The sequence below is a fragment of the Balearica regulorum genome, chromosome 1 (genome assembly GCF_011004875.1).
Source record: "Balearica regulorum gibbericeps isolate bBalReg1 chromosome 1, bBalReg1.pri, whole genome shotgun sequence".
NCBI lineage: Eukaryota > Metazoa > Chordata > Aves > Gruiformes > Gruidae > Balearica > Balearica regulorum.
The window spans coordinates 96414225-96431798 of NC_046184.1; the positions used below are offsets into that span (position 1 = coordinate 96414225).

Genomic DNA, 17574 nt, shown 5'->3' on the forward strand with positions numbered 1-17574 from the left:
ACTGAATGTATTTGGGCCTTCTTCACCAACAGGCGTATTCTGTGTGTGTGGATCGCTTGTTTGTTTTAACACTCGCTTTTATAGTTAGCTTTACTGCTGAGACTGTCAAAAAGATGTTAATGTCAACTCTAATGAGAACCATTTATTGGTATTTTTCTTTTTCTGAAGGAGAGCTCATTTAAAAGTTGAGGAGGTGAATGCCTTTGGAAGGACATAAAATTACCGTTGTATTAGTAACCTTCTATTTGTGTACCTATAGGTATAAGCTCATTGAGGTTTAAAATACAATGGATGAGCTTCCATTACTTCAATGTAGTTTTTCAGTGCCCCTTGACTTCCAGTTTTCACCACACAGCCTGTAGCCTCTGCCCTGGCAGGGCGCACATCGCCCAAAGGACCCTGTGTCATATCCACTACCACCACAACATGTCTTGTGTACCCTGAGCATCTGCATCACTTCTAGATATCTGAATGGACCTGACAGAAGCTGTCCCTACTGCAGTGGCTACAACTGTTGTTGTTTCACAGTCTCGAGAATGTTTTTACTACTTGGAGACTGTTTTTACTACTTGAAGCCAGAGTTTACAAAGTCAGCTCAGATCAAGCAAGCAGCTTTCAGTTTCTCAGCTGCTTAGTACCAGCAACTAACTGACACTACATCAGCAGTGGGCAAATCAAGGCATTGGCATATTTACTTACACGTATCAAGCTATATGCAAGATCTAGGATTTTGGAAGGTAGTGAGGCACTCGAACATTTTGCCAAGTGGAATTACGAGAAGTTTTCTGTTGGGTTGGACATCTATCTGTGATTCCCACTGAGAGGATAATCTGGTCTATGGTTTGTTTAGGCACTTTTGGAAATTCCCATTATGTACCTATCTGTACCTTGGGGTGCCTTAATTTCCTAGAAAAACTGTCCCCATGATCCCTCTATTCTCAGTCGTGTGGTTTACGGTCTCTCATAGCAACACCTGCCCTGGAGACTTCATACTGTGCCTGCAGAGCTCAGTGTCAGCTTCTGCTAGTGTTCTCCTTAGGAGCAGGCTTTCTATTTGTATCCTACAGACTTTGTAGATCAACTTAACTTTGAAAATTTCATTATAGAGGATTTAAGCTCAGTAGCTGATAAATACTCCCAAGTGGAACCACAAGTGTTCCTGCTGTTTGTTAGCGTTTTCCCTTCACTGAGGAGAAAATGAATTCTGGCCTTTCAAATACGCTTCAGCATTTTTAGTCACTATAATAATAAGGGTAGTGTTAACTCTTACAGGGCTTACTGGGAACATTCAGCTACCTTGGAAAATATCCAGTGAGATTATTATTGTTCAAGCCCCATTTCCCTTGCTAGAAAACACTTCATTTTTAAATACATCTTTGCATCGGCAAGACCCAGGCAGTCAGGATTGTTTCTTGTAGGGAGCAGCCTGATAAATCCAGGCTGCAGCCGTTCGGTGGCAGAGCTGAACATTTCTCCCTGCCGGTGCTCGGCCAGTGGTTTCGCAGATACAGTCACTGCCACTGCTTTGGCAAGCTGCATTGGGGTAGGAGGAGACAAATGTTCTGTCTTCCTGGCTGGAGTCTGGCAAGTTCACTGGGTGACGTGTCGACCGTAACGTGTAATGTGAACCTGCGTCCCTCAGGAGTGGAAAAATGGGGTGTAGTGTTTTCTGGGGATTTTTTTTTCTTTTTTTGTTAGATCTCTGGATTTCATGTGACATTTAATAGCCAGTTGGTGGGATTTAGGCATACATTTAAAGTTAAGCACGTGCTAACTGCTACCCTGAGGTGTAGCTGGAATCCACTTGTGAGCTTCTGTTCCTACCACGCTGGAGAAAGCAAATCTCTTTTATTTGGTGATGAAAGCAACTCAGGGAGTTGCACTGAAGCGCAGCACCTTTTTTGAACCTCAGCTGTAAAGTGGCATCGGTCCCCCTGCATAATGCATCCTTCCCCAGGCTTTCACAAAACAGAGATGGTACATCAGACCGATACCACAAACATATCTTGCGCTTTTTTTATCTTAGGTGGGACCTGGGGACATGACCCAAGTCGTCCCTGCCACTCATGTGGGAACCAAAGTAGTGTCTTTCTATTCCAGGTTAAGGACTTACCCATTTTTTTAAGAGACTTTAGAGATGTCCTTAGACTGGCTGTGTTAAGTTGCTTTACTGCACAGTTGGTCGAATTGAGGAAGACAGTAAGGTCTGCTATTGTCTTTGGCATTTTCTCGTTACTGTGTAGCTCATTGAAGTTATCTTCTCATGACATCGCAAGCAGAATCTATCATTTCATTTTAGGCCTTGGTCTAATAGTCACAAAAATCAATACTGAAAGTCTTCTGGAGATTTTGGTCAGGCCCCTGTATGCATTTTATAAAACTACTTTTTGGTCATTGTTTAACTTTTTTTACATTTTCATTTATCTTGAGTGTTGAAAATGTGAAAGGGGACGATGAATTGTCCTCCCTCAGTTTGCTCCCTTCCCTTCCGAGAGTGCAGTTAATGTTCACTTCTTGGCTTTGCACAGGAAAAAATCCATTAATACGCCACCTCACTTGAATTGCTCTTGTTGGGACTGATTAAAAGCTTATTGCTGCCTCGCCTCACAAATTGCATGCATTCTGGTTCTCATTTGATGGGCAGCCTGTCGGCTTGTCAAATTACTCCATAGAATAATTCAATTACTCAAAGTAGCAATGCTGATATGAAGAGCTTATGTACCTCACAGCTAGTTATTCTGTGCTTTTCACTCTGCAGGCTGGAAGCATGATTCGTGAGTGGGCTGTGGCTTTAACAATGGATGGCAAAGCTGCTTCTCTCTGTATTTCCTTTCCGCCTCTTCCCTTGCCCCCTCCGCTTCCCTCCACCAGGCTGTTTTTGTGGTGTACTGAGCTCCCAAACCAAACCGAGGGAAAGGGAAAAGGGGTGAGGTGAGAGGTGTCACAGTCCTTAGTTTGCAGATTTAATACATAATGCCCTATTCAGAAAATACAGTGTGTATGTGGGTCAGCGGTCCCTGCAGATTTTTATTATTTATAGCCATTTCTATAAATACAGGACTTCACACAGTGGGTTCACATGGTGCTGTGCTTCTGGTAAACTGAATTGTTTTTATCTTTGCTACAGTCTGGAGGTAGCGAGTGCCAGCTGGTAGATTAAGATGGAAATGAAAGCAAGTGATAGAGATGCAATGGTGATCCTGCCACAAGGCATGCCGTGTATTGATCTTGCAGTCGCTCTATCAGAGGAGAAGGTTTTCAGTGCTATTTCTGTATTTGATACCCAAGGGATTCTTTTTCCCCCTCTGTGTGTGTTTCTGTGCAGGCGTGTGCATGAAACGTAGGTGCTTCTCTGTGCCATAACTGGGACTGATGACAGCTGGGTGGGTTGGAACATACGTGATCACAGAAGAAACTTCCTGCAGCTGCCCTGCCACGTACTTCAGGATAAATCTGCTCTCTTGGTCGTTTGTTGCCATCGAGGGCTGCGTAGTGCGTGAGGTGGCATTGGGTTCCTTCTCCCTGCGGTCAGACTGGTACTTACTGGGTAGGCTCCCACAGCAGCCAGTGCTGTGCCTCTATCAGTTGTTAGGCAAACATTTGCAGCTGGAATGTGTGGCATGTTCCTCTGATTTGCCTGTTCTCCACTTTGCATAGCAGCACATTTAAAATACTGAAATGTGCTCTCTTTATTACTGTTGACATTCAAAAATCTTGTTTTGATCTGGTCAGCAAGATACTTGGAAAACATCACTGTTGCATTTTGTGAGTAAAAGATCCCCATTCTTCCCCCTACCTCCCAAACTGTGTAGGATCCAGACCTCTTCCCCCCACCCCCTATGCGTAGTCTGGTTTGGTTTGTTTTGCTGCCTCATACCAACAATATAGCAAACCACTGAGATACGTGCTGTGTGCTCAAGGCCGAAGAAAGTTTTAAATGGTCCCAGTTCAGTTTATGCAGCCATGCAGCATGGTACATTTTGGAAGGAATGCTGGGACAATGTATCAGAAGTTACTGAAAATGAGATGATACTGGTAGTGGTTTATTTTCGGTGCCTGATATGGGAAAGCATATACTCAAATATTCTAAAATACAGAACTACTAGAGAAGAATGAGTGCAAGGTAAGGACCATCATGCTGCATTTATTGCTACATGTATGTTTTCATTTCATTCAAACTAGAAAGTAAACAAAGATTGTACCTGCAGAAGAATTTAAATAGCTGTGTTTCCCAGAGAGTGAGCATACAAGCACTGGGGAATAGTTTGCAGGGTCAGAACTTCAGCCTACTCTGGGTGATAAATCTTCAGGAGAGGAAAGAGAAACCCTACTTTTTTAAATACAGCTCTACTTATCTTAATATTACTTCTTAATAGATTGTGTTGGCAATCAGACTCTAAGCATGTGATTAAACTGTTAAAAAATCAAGATATTTAAGGATTATTTACTGTATTAAATCCTCTTACATGCAGTGCACTCAATTGCCTGGTGGATAGTATAATGTCATGACTGGTAATTTTCCTTTTCTTTTCTAGTACAAAGATGCGTTTATGAAGGCGAATCCAGGGTACAAGTGGTGCCCTACAACAAACAAACCTGTGAAAACCCAGACATCTAGTGTTACTAACAGGAAAAAGCTATGGGCCTTTGCATCAGACTCCGCAAAAGATTTACCGAGCCCGAGAAAAGCCACAAAAAGTGAAGAAATGCCACAGCTTAACTTCGGGATGGCAGGTAACATTTCCATCCATGTTACTCAGACGTAGCATCCTTGTTTTGTTTGAGGATGTGGCATTGAAATCAAACTGTGATACCAGTTTTCTTTACTGTACATGGTAACTGCAGTGCAAATAACTTTCATGTCCCAAATTCAGTTGCCAAGACTAAAGTTAAACCTCTGCATAACAACTTTCTAAATTTTCCTTAGCCCATGATTGCTTTCGAGAGTCGAGGCTGGATATGTGGCATCATAACCCGTACCCCATTTGGGGTCCAGATTTGATTGATTTTTAGTTCTGGCTTATCTGCTGTTAGAGATTTTCATTTTCTAGTCAAAAAGGAAAATGCTGATTGTGTGCATTCTTTTTCTCTTTCATAGAATTTTGTACTATGTTTGGTAATTTGTTGTTTACAAAAATAATTTATGGGTGTTTATGAAGTTGGAGGTGTTAACATTCTTGTGGATGAATGTACTGCTGGAGCTAACATTTTGTATTCAAATCAAGAGTAATTTAATTTCAGTTAAAATATGCTTTTTTGCCCCTTGTACCTTGGAGGGGTGGATTCTAACCCTTTAAACATTTAAAAAAAAAAAAATCAGTGAATAACTGTAGTTGGAGTGCCTGAACTGGTGAAAGGCAGATAATCTCTCTCTGATATCCACAAATAGCAGAACTGTTGCCATTGTGACCTTCAAATACAGAGACATTAATGTTCAATACTGGCAGTTTAAGAACCTAACAGTCAAGGTAGAAAATAATTTTTCCCCCACCACCCTTTTTTTCTTTTTCTGGTTTAAAGCTTCTAATTTTATAAATACTGATCTATTTGAAACTTTGTCTTATCCTACCTAGTTTATGAGAAGTGTGTGGTAGATATTTTCTGCTTAGAGAGATCATGGTCTGGAGAGCAGAAAATGGTTTTATGCAACAAGTGTAAAAGGATGAAAAGGGATAAAAAGACATGTATACCTTTTTGCCCGTATAGTGGTATGAAAATTCTTGTAATGAAATTCCTTCTGGCTATGAAGGAACTGTGAAATCCGATCAAAATAAAGTTTTTCATGCTACATAGACCAGTTCTAAAAATCGCAAGCCCCTTCATCCCGTTCTGCTTTTGCTATCAGCAGAGTGACTTCTATGCTCCATGGAGGCTTATTGACTTAACACAAAGAACAAATAATAGGCCTCGGTCTACCTGTCTGCCATCCCTCATCGCTTCTGCTGGGCTGTCCAAATGTAGAGTGTCTGAGTACAGAGAGGTCTTGAATCAACACCTGTCAGAGCAGAGGACAGAGAACTTAAGAATTGATTAGAAACTAATCTCAGTCATTGTTTTACCTATAGAGCCATTCATTTGTGAAGAAGGCCCTTTTGTGCTACACGTGATTTAAATGTTTGGGGTTTTTTGTTTTGATTCGGTTTTTTACTGCAGATCGAGTCAATGAGCATTGTAATTTCACAGGGGTCTCACCCCAGTCCTCATGCCAGTGAAGGCTGGCTATTTCTTGAGTATAACAATAGCTCATCAAATACCTCTGACAGAGATGTTAGCAGCATCCAAATCATGACAAGGCTGCCATGCCAAATGGATTACTGTTTTTGTCAACTATATACCAGTTTGTGCTAAATACATTTTGGTGTGTTCTTCTCTCCTTGACTTCATGTGATAGATCAATTCAACTCTGAGTCTTCTATCCAGCACAACCTTTTAAAATCCAGGCTGTATAGTAGCTGATGAACTAAAATGTAGCTGAACCACTTCAGAAACACTTTTACCTTTGAAATGCCACTGACTGTCTTGCATCTTCAAGGCAAATAACTTCCTTAGGATAGGGATTATATGACTCCAGGAAATCTGTTTTACTTGTTGGTAGTTGTTAATCCTGTCTTGATTGCTTTTTACATAATACATTTCATTTTGGAAAATGTAATATATAGATAGTAAGATCTTCTTTTTTTTTTTTTAAGTCCCCCACAAGCCATATCTCTCCTTTATTTTTCACATTCCCACAATAACCACCCCACATGTAAGCCTCTTGTGTTGACCTGTCATTGGGTCAAGAATCTGAGGTGTGACACCAGCATTGGGGCTTCTGACCTAGAAGTTGCAATTGAGTGTGTTTTTCCTCATGACATGGCTCACCTGTGATCCTGTAGGGTGTAGGGCAAAGATTGCTGTTCACAGGTGAACATGACCATCGCAGCATCTACCCTCACAACTACAGATCTAAGCGAGCAACACCTTTGCTATTCAAGTGTGCAAGATTCCCAATACTTTCACATTTCTGCATCAGAAGAAAACTATCTGAGCCAAAAAGCTTTTTAGTGAAGCAAAGGCTGGAAAAAAGACACTTCCTAGTGTAGGCAATATCTTGATAGAGATGCAGTTCTTGGTTTTTTGGAAAGAAGCTTAATTCTGCACCCAGGTAAAAGGTAGTTGAAACTGGTACCTGCGGGCCTTCTTTCTCCTTAGTTCTTCCTCAGTTCGTTCTTTCCTCTGACTGAAAAATTGCCATGACGAGCAAGCGAGCCTGCTGAGTTTCTAACCAGACCAGTACTAACAAAGTATGTCATTCCCAAACATTAAAAGCTGTTGAGAAAGTCACAAATTGCCTCCCATTCTGCAAGTCAAATGTGTGTGCTATTTTCTCACTACTGTTGGTTTAACTGTAAATTGCTTTAAAATAGCACTTAAAATTCTTAGTTTTTCATACCACTAAGTTCTTAGTGCCATAAGAGAAACACTGTTGTGCTGAGAAGGCAGTATAAACATATGGCAGTGTTTGCATATATATTTTTTGTCTTCCCTTAGATAAAATTTTGTAATTTGAAACCTTAGTGGAAGGATTTTTGGTTTTAGCATGATCAGACATCTAAGTGCCAGCCCTCTGCTACAGCTGCAGCATAAGTATTCAAGTTGTTTGAGCACCAAATTAAACTTTCACTTTCCACTTAGCTGTCATTTTTTAACTTCCTCTTAATTTTTATATTTAAATAAACAGCTTAAGTATTTGCTTACTTGGGGAAGAAACAGTCCTGTCCTTGTCCTGTTACAAGCTACTTATTTGAAAGGCAGAAAGCTGAGACCACCAAGAAGATGTTTAGAAGACGGGGGAAGAATTTTAGAGCCATAAGCTGGATGTTCTCCAGTTGGCCAAAACTGAGGGGGGGAAGATGACCCACAGGTAACTAAAGTGAAGCACAAGAGAGCAGCTGGGAGCCCTCAGTGTGATGTGGGCATAAGAAAGTGCTACACTGCAGTGTGTCAGGCAAAGTGTTTTCAGGAACTGTAGAGAAGAGTTGATGTCCTTGAACAGAGCACAGCTCATCTGACGTGGTTGCCCTACTGGTTGTTCACGTACAAGAAAGAGGAACTCCACCTGGAGTAACTGGAGAGGAGAGCTACGGGGATTGCTGGGACTGTGCGAGATGGACATCACAAGATCTTGATTTGCTTAGGCTAGGAAAGCAGGTGGAAGAAGAGTGCGGTGACTGCTGTAAACATGGGAGAGGGAAATACCATCTAGGGAGAACAGTTACTTAATCGTAAAGATGTGGACACCAGAAAAATGTGTACCACCTGGCCCTGAGTAAACTTAAGCTGAAAACTGGAAGAAAGCTCTTAATGCTTAGCAGATTTGGGTTCTGCAGCAGCCTTCCAATGGGAATAAAGTAAGGAGCAAGCAACCAGCCAAGCTCTTACTGTTTAATATGGAGCTCAGTAAGTTTATGATGGGCCTGGAGATCTCTTCCCATCTCTCTCTCCTCCAAATTAACTGCCTGTTCGGGCATTATTTTTCAAGATACAGGTTTACTTGTCACTTCTTAATTGCTCTGATGTCCTCTTGTTTGAAGGACTGAACGGTTTGCCATCAAGTATTTTGATGGCAAAAAGTGCTACGCTGACAGGATCACTTCACTTATGAATTGCGCATAGGTACTTGCTGGCCCTTCCCCTTTTCCATCTGTTTCTTCAACCACTTCTTGTCACTAGATCCTACACTTCTGATAATTCCTTGTCTCTTTGTAGAAACTTAGTATCTTTTATTCCCTTTTTATTCTAAAGTAAATTTAAAAAAAAAAAAATTTAAAATCCCAACAACAAAAACCAACAAAAAACCCCACACACCTTCTACCTGTTTATTATGGTAAAGGAAAAAACTAATTCCAGTTGAACATCAGGTTTGAAGCCACATGCTGTTTAGGCTGTGTTCTTGATCATCTGTAGCACTAGATCGTTTGCAGCTTTATAGGTACAGGTTTGGCTATTCTGCATCCAAATTTTGCATAACAAAATGCAACCAAATGGACAAGGGTAATTGTGCTGGTTGGCCTCCATTCCAGGGAATGGTCCCAGGCGCATGTAATTTATCGTTGTAGAGAGTTTTTATATAGTTTAGTGAAAGGAAACTGGAAAACATGAGTGCACGCTTAGTGAAACCTGGGGAAAGTTACTTATCTTTGGTGTCTCGTCATTACTGAAGTTGGTGTCTCAGCAATACAGCAAGGATAATACTTCCCTTTTATTCACATTATGGCTGTTGTGCGAGACATTTGGGCCACAGAGTGTCTCCCTCTCTCTGTATAACACTCTGTCAAATCAGCCCCTGCACTGCTTCCAAGGCACTCCCCCAAAATCAGGCAATTAGTCTTCATAATGATGAAGACCGACCACTGTTCTGAGTGGAAAAGCCACTCCATGAGTAATGCAGTGCCAGCCACTCCATCAGTAATGCAGTGCCAGTGTTCATTGCTTTCACTTCTTGTTGTTGTTTTCTGAGCTCCTGAGGTGCAGGAAGGCTGGAGGCGAGAAGGTGTCAGCATCAAATACTTGGAGAAAGAACATTTATACTGCTATTTTGCTTTCCTCAATTATATATTGTATTAGCAGGGCAACAAGTAGGCAGAGAGCTTGCCTAGGCAGTGCTGGGGCAGTTCTGGCTTCATGCTTCAGAGCTGTCAGGGTGGCACTTTTCACCACTAAACACAGCTCTAAATTAAAACCAAGTGAAAATAGAGATTTTGCTTCAGAGCTTGATCGTGGAATTTTGTTCCATCCTTTTATTTGCTCAGTGACTAAGGAAAGGAACCACTCCCTCGGTAGGAGCATCCATTGAATTATAAACATGTGTGATATTAGAGCATCTTTGTGTATATTTATGTATGAAATCATTACAGTTGCTGTTTTAAAGATATCCATCTCTGTAGTACATAAAACCTTTGGCAGTAAAATTGTAAATCCACGCAATGGGGTGTTAAGCACGCAAATCCAATTAAATCCTTCAAACAGCTTTGAAAGCCTCTCCCAGAGGGTACAAAAACGGTTATTTGTGATTCTCTTGAACTGCCTTTTATGGCAGCTTGCTTAGAGTGTCTGTGACAAGTAGTCTTCTGGGGGTTTAACACTGCAAATGGTAGGTTCTTTAAACAAGCAAATGAATAAAGTTAAGACTTGGTTTTACTCTTTTAACAGATCCTACACAAATGGGAGGCCTCAGTATGCTGCTTCTAGCAGGGGAACATGCCCTGACTGCACAAGAGGTAAGGAACTCTCTTCTCTCCCTTAGCTCAAGCACTCAGTTTACAGGGAGCACTGAAGAGGAGTATTTGACCAGTGGGAAATTACATTTAAGATACATCTTGGGTAACCTTAGGTGGGACTGCAGTGTGAGTCTTGTATCCTAACCATGAATGTAGAGGTTAGGCCCAGTGTTTATATCGGTTCAATATTAACTCTGTTGACTGAATATTTGATCAAACCAGGCAAGTCTGCTCCATGAGAGGATATTGTCACAGGTAGAAGGGTTGAAATACAGTGCTGTGTTAACAAACAGGTGGTTTGCAAGCTCTTTTGGCCAAGGATTTCATATGCTTGTGCAATAGGCCTCACAACCGTGGCCTTGGCACTAATAGCAAAATAAATACCTAATAATTTCCGTATAGTCAGTGTTACTGCATATGCATTCTGAAACCATGCAAGTGCTAACAGGTAATCAAAGTATTGCAGTCTACTCCTATTCACTAAGTCTTTATGTCTAAAAAGAAGTTAGTAGTTCAGATGCCATCACAAACATTTTGGTTTTACAAAGGAGTCTAGTAAGTAAGTGTTCCTGCATATCTCCAGTAGTGCAGTGACCTCTGGTCTTTAGACTGATTATTGTTTATGATTATTTTTTGGGCCAGCTTTTGAAAATTGTGTTTCCTCAAATGCAGTAAAGATTCTAAACCTATTTAGATTTGGATAACTGAACAGCACTTCTGGTTTCCCGTCCTTGGGCATGTGGACAGAGGAGACCGAAGATGTTCATCTTTGCATGCCTGGTGGGACAACCTATGGTTGGATTTGCATACTTATGCTTGAAAACAGTTTCACGCATTTGGGAGATTAGCAGAATATGCTAGGACATGGTGTGACAGGCTTGGGGAGAAGCTCAAGAATTCATTGTAGTGTTGGTAAGCTGCTTTCCTCTTCAGTGGAGGGAGGTAAGTTGTGCCACGTTTGAGTTGGTATTGACATGGGGGAGAACTTGTACTAAGGTGACTGCTGAGGTATTGTCAGTGAAGAGGTTCAGAAGTCCCTTAACTGTGGAAAATATAGGTATTGTTTTTATATGCATGTAAGTATATAAATATATGTTGTATATTTAAACCCCTGGCATTTCTATTTAAAAAAATAAAAGGACAGATGCGGTGTCATTATTAAAAGAATGTTCTAAATGATACCCTGTAGTCTTCATTATCATTTAAAAGGGGTGTGTGTACACATAAGATACACATGCATATATATATATATAGTTCTTAAACTGGGGGACTGCCGGACGTAGATTACCTGTCAACATGCAGTTTGACTGCTTGTGCATATGCGTGATTATGCAAACTTGGGTGGCCTCGTAAGCATAGGTCTTAAATACTGTTATCATCTTGAAAATTGTTAATAGAAAGGAGGGCAGCACTGGCATAGTTTGCTCAGAATTTGGGAGAAGATGAGGGAAATCACACTTAGAGGTCTGCTAATCCCATGTAAATGTATTCAATGCTCGCTGATTTTCTGTCAAGTGTATGTTAAATGTTAAATGTATAGGGACTTTCCAGGTCAGATGTTTAACCTTTGAGTTGTCAGAAGCCCAGATATCAGGTAACAAAGTGAGCAGGTGCCAGCGGGAGGATGGGAAGAGGCACAACAGCAATATTCACAAAATTGCCTTTAGGCTTCAGTCGCCATCTCTGTATGTGGCTGGTTATGTTCCTATTTTTGTAATTTTTTCCAATAGATTAGAGAGTTTTTCTTCTGATAAGAGTTCAGTGTCGGTACACGATTGATTTCCAAGCAGTGGCTGGAGTTACTAAGCAGATAGGCAGGCAAGGCTACAGACCTTACCAGCAGTAAACAAAAGACTCAGATACGCAGTGAGTTTCCACCTGGCTTTTGGGTCCTTTCATCAGTTACGCAAGACTGTTGTGTGTATATGAGCATGTTTTGTTGAACACCTGAGCAGAAACACCAGAGGCGTCTGCTCCAGTTCCTGTTGTGCTAGGCAAAGCCTGGTCCTCACAGGAGGTTTGTTAGCAGAAAGGCAGAAGCTGTGTGAGGAGTGCGCCTTGCTTGCCTGCTCACCTCCCTCCCTCCCTCCCTCCCTCCATCCACATCACCTTTGCTTGCCTGTCGGGCCCTTTGCTTGCCTTACAGCAGCACCTAGTGGCCTCTCTGTAAGTTACAGCCCAGAAATCCCCGAATTTGGTGTGTAGTCCAACCTGGCTCTTCTACCAGTTTCACCTCTTGCCGCTGCCCGGCACATCAGGACGGCATTCAAGCCTGGCATCAGTCAGCACGGAAGGTGAGCCAGGGGCTGTTCTTCGCCTTCGTGCAGTGTGATCCGTTTTAGAGCAGATTATGGTAACCTGCAGGGAAAGGAAGGCTCTGGAGGCATTATCCTTGCAGTTTCCTTCTCTTCAAGAACAAAAGGTTGTCTTGCATGCAGTGCTGGGTCTGCACAGGGTGGTATTGCCCAGGGTGTAAATCAGAAGTGAAGGATATCTTGGTGCAGCTGAGGATAAGCTGGGAGGAGGAAAGAGGAGAAGAAATAAGGAGATCTTAAGGATGTTTTATTACAGCAGGAATAATAAATTTCCCACAAGTCAGGAGTGTGTGGGGAGCAGCAGAGTAGAAGAAACAAGCTCAAATTAGTGCTTCTATCAAGCAAAGGCAACAGCATTAACTTTTTAAAAGATAATGGAAATTGATAGGAAAAGTATGGTTGTTCTAACCACAAAATCTCTGAGTTACTGGGCACCAGCAATCTGTCCATCACACAAAAAGCTGTAGGAAACTGGGCTTCACACCTTCCGCGGCTGGTGGTTCCTGTACCATAAGGTGAACAAGCCCGACCCCCAGCATGTTTCTTCAGAGGCAACAAGAAGACTCGTTTTCCCTCTCTGCGCCTGCCTGGGGAGTGAGCGCCTCACAGCACTTGCGTTGCAGGGACTGAGCTGTAATAGCCGCCCCCAGCAGGGCTTCACTGCTCCCAACTTGGAGCTGGTTTGTGTTGACGTGTTCATATGGTGCCCTCAGATAGGCGGAGGAAGCTGTGAAGCCACGTCTCCGGTATGGCGGGTGGGCAGAGTTCAGGCATGCGTGGCCCTGCAGCGCCCGCCTCAGGGAGCAGAGAAGTCTCACATGCCTTCCTTGTTCGCATCGCTTCTCCTAAGCAGAGTAGTGCCCTTTTGTAGGGCACATTGAATAGGCTTCGCTTGTGAACAAACTGCTTCAATAGACACCACAAAATAAGCTATGTAAAGCAGCTGGTTGAACTGCAGAAAATTTAAGTTTTATAGGGAATCAAATCCCAAATTTGGTTATTCCTGGGAGAATCCAACTAGTGAAGTGGCCTGAAATAAATGAGTGCTCAGATGTGCAAGCAGCATCCTTACATATTTCACACCAGTGCAGAGACTCAGACCTTCAGAGATGGGTCACTCAGCAGCAAGATCAATGTGCATCCCTGGTACAATCCATACTACTGCTGAGACACAGACATCTTAAACAGATCATACAGAAACATGAGAAAAGTGGTAGTAAGTATTACATCAGTGAAAACAGTAACACAGGCCATTGAAAAAGCAAGAGCCAGGTATTAAAAATACATTCTTTGTAACCCTTTCAGTTGGTATATTCCCATAGTGCACTGATAAAACATCCTGCTTGGTTTTTAATAAATATAATGGAAGCATAAATCATAGGAGGCACTCTTACTGCTTGGTTTCATGACAGGGAAGAAACAAATTCGACTGTGTATGTAAGCAAATTGTTGTGTGGCAATAGTTCCTGTTGGCCTATGGGCTGCTACACTTGGACCTGATGTTTTCAGGGGAGTATGGGTAGCAGATTCCTGAAACAAAATGCTGCTGGTACTATTGTAGTGCAAAAGCATCTCAAACAAACAGCAGCAGGAGCAGCAGTACAAACTACACGTGCTCTAGGCTTGGCCGTTCTGTGGTGCTTTGTCCTCACAGCCAACAGATATAGTTGTTAGCTAAATCTCATGTGTGCATTCACTAATAAATGCTATTGACATACTTGTTTTGGTAATAAATAAGAAAAAAATACAAAAAACAGAAAGGTTTTAAATAACCTGAAATGTCATCAAACATTAAAAATTTTGGGGGGGAGGGGAAGTCCATCCTGTTATTTATCTTCCTAAAATACCTCAAAGCCTCCTTCTGTTTCCTGTAAGCCACATCACACACCTTATTTTACACTAACGGTACGTCATGCTTCTGTAGGAGTTACACATGTAAATCTTTTACATTCAAAGGTGACATTTAATGAATGTATCATTTGATACAATTCCTTTACAGAATGATGCTTGGTTGACACATTTCTGGCTAATAAGAATAGTACGGCTAAGCTCCTGTGTTAATTCAAATAAGACTACTTTTGAACAGTCATTTCTTTGTATTTTGATTTCAGAACTTACGATTCTTTCTTGCACTGTGTCTTAAGCACTCCTAAATGAATATTTAGGTACATTGTTTGAGCAATTTTAGGGTTGTGGTACCCTTAATTACTTATTTTTCATTCTGTTACGTGATTGAGGATTATTTTTCTAGTAAACATTTCTGTCGCTTAGCAATGCTCAGTGTCTTCAAAACCTTTTTTTTTTAGCTTTAAATAATTTTCACATTCAGAATGGTAGTACAGATACAGCAGTGTTTTATAGCATCACCAATACAAGGTAGTTGTGTGTGTAGCCTAATATCATCAGTTTAGTATTCTGTTGCATTCTTTTGCAAGGTTTGGAATTATAAAAGAAAAACAAAAATCCTTGGTATTTTTGTGGTCTTTCTTCTTAGGTGCATTAAAATGCATTTTCAAATGCATTAAAATGGGTGCTAAATTATGTCACCTATGAATTTGATTTAACCTGTCCAGAACTGTGAAACATTAGATTGCCCACCTTCTCTTAAACACTCCTTGTTACTGCTGCCTGGTATTTCATTTTGCTCACTGTTGTTCTTAGCTTGAAAGAAGAACCTTTGAGGTCTTACTCTGCACACTCTTTGTTTCAGGTTTCCTCAAATACTTGCCAGTCCGATGCAGCTAATTCTACAGAAGCCTGTCCGAAGTCATCATTGTTTCAGTTTGCAGAGGTGAGTGTCTTTAAAAAGGATTGTCTTCCCCATTGTTTCCTTTTAAGAAGCATATGATGTTCAGCTGAAAGAGAAATTGAAAATCTTTAGCTGAAATTCATGCTTTTGTTCCTTCTTCTTGGGTTTATGGTACCAGATCATTTATCAGGTCGATAGGTCAGATTTAAAGTGCAGGAGAGTGTGTTTAGGAAGATGGTGGAAACCCTAGCGCAATAATGGAGCTGTGGTTTAAGCAGTAATTTAGAGGTGTGTCATTCCTGCACTTAGTTTCAAACTAGAGTCTTACTAACTAAAGTTCTAACAGGTATATTCAGATGTTACATTATGGCCTTTACCTGTTGTGTCCTCTTTAGTCGTTGACTCCATCAAAAATAACTGTAGTTCTGGAATTTCCAAAATTTTCTTATATTCTATAACCACCAAATAGCTCTATTCAACTATGCTTTGTTTTTGCAATGTACATTTTTGTCAACATATTTCCAGATATTGCTGGAAGTGCAACTGTGTTGGTTTTTGGAGGGGGGGTGTTGGGGTTTTTTAGTTTGTTTTGGTTTTTTTTAAAGTATACACTATTTCATCTAAGTTTTAATGGATTTCAGTGTCAGAAATAACAGGATAAGAGTGAGGTTGCAAAGAATCCTAGTCGTCTGCAAGTATCACTTGTTTATATCTTACCAACTTTTGAAATGGTCATAATCAAATGACATAAATATTTAGCTGTATAATATTGATTGTACGGGATGCTGGATGGTGTTTGAGTAAGTGCATATAGAAAGAAATTTTGTCATAGGAGGGGCTTCTTTTTATTACCTGTTTTCACACTGGCCATGAATCTGACTCCTATGTCTTTAATACTCGTTGCTGTGTGTACCTTCATACTCTTCCCTAAACGTCGTCACTTATGGAGCAGATACGCTGCCATCCTGGCACACAGAAGATGTGATTTTTGTTTTGTTTTGCTTTTTGTTTGTTTTAATATCAATCCACAAGTCCTTGAGTTCCAACTCAAGTAGTAGGCAGCAATTGTGTTGTGTGCTGCAAGATATGCTCTTGCTAAGGGCTCGTGATCGCTGACTTTCCCTTACCATCAAAGAACTTCAGTGGGTGCCAGGAAACAAGCTCATCTGCACCCCTAAAACATGTGGTTTAGAAGTAGCTCACTGGTGATCAGTAATTAGAAATGCATATTAGCTAGTCTTAATTTTCAAGGATGTTAAACAGCCTGTAGTGAGGCTGCACCTAACCAGTGCATGGTAGGTATGCGTGTCAATGGCAAAGTAATCGGTACTTGTACCAAGGTCTAACATTAATCAGAGGTGTCATTTGCAAGAAAAATAACTGACACAAGTTAAACAGTATAAAATGCAGTTCCCTTGGTGTCTGGGATGGGTCTCTTCTTAAAGTACCTGCATGTGTTGTGTCCCTGTCTATACTTAGCTTCTCTGCTAGGTAGCAGTGGGTGCTCTATTAGCACCACCATTCTGCAGTCTCAGGTCTTTCACTGAATTCTGAAATAAAATATGGTGGTTTTGCTGCTAACCATCTTTTGACGTATCAGTGGGCAAACAGAAGTCCTTCAAAAAAGTCTTAGCCTGTTCTATTTATTCTAGGAAAGACTTTCCTTCTGAAAAATAATTCAAAATCACCATTTCAAGAGCACCCATTTATCTATCTCCTGGAAAGCAGATACTGTTCTTTGTACAGAAGTGCTGGAACTTGTTTGCATGCTCTTAGGTATCAGGACTCTTTCTGTATGACGGATAACAGAAATTTAGCATATTGAAGTTTGACATTAAATAAGAGTTAAGTAATATAAAAATAATTGTTTTCCTGACAGATCTCTTCAAGCACATCACAGCCTGGAGTCCTGGGAGCTGTAAAACAAACTGAGGAGTCTGCATTGTTTCAGTTTGCTGAGGTATAATGGCTGAAATATGGTGGGGGAGGATGGGAAGAAGCAAGGAACCAGTAAGAGTTGTCACTGAATGGCTAAGCACCGTGTCTCATAATGGATTCATATCAGCAGACGTTTATCTTTGTGGCAGCATTGAGTTAAGAAAATTGTGGGGGGAATAACCAGTGATTTGAAGAGATGTTGGTCAGTTCTATCAGCTGTAGCATGCACAAAAGATACTGAGCTTGTGAACATTACCTGGCCTATCATACCAAAGGACCACTGCAGATGTTTTTCTCCAAATGGCCTTTT

The 17574-nt window shown here is 41.1% G+C and overlaps 1 protein-coding gene across 20 annotated transcripts in view; it reads left to right on the top strand.

Annotated features, from left to right (window-relative positions):
• Positions 1 to 17574, top strand: part of BBX (BBX high mobility group box domain containing) — a 143718-nt gene that overhangs the window by 87693 nt on the left and 38451 nt on the right. For 17 of the 20 annotated variants that reach the window (XM_075767407.1, XM_075767423.1, XM_075767453.1 and 14 more), the window contains 4 exons: positions 4536 to 4734; positions 10195 to 10262; positions 15288 to 15368; positions 17206 to 17286. In XM_075767407.1, coding sequence (XP_075623522.1) covers positions 4536 to 4734; positions 10195 to 10262; positions 15288 to 15368; positions 17206 to 17286 — 429 coding nt within the window. The remainder of the gene's footprint in view (positions 1 to 4535; positions 4735 to 10194; positions 10263 to 15287; positions 15369 to 17205; positions 17287 to 17574) is intronic. The other 3 variants (XM_075767478.1, XM_075767472.1, XM_075767366.1) reach the window with 1 other exon arrangement.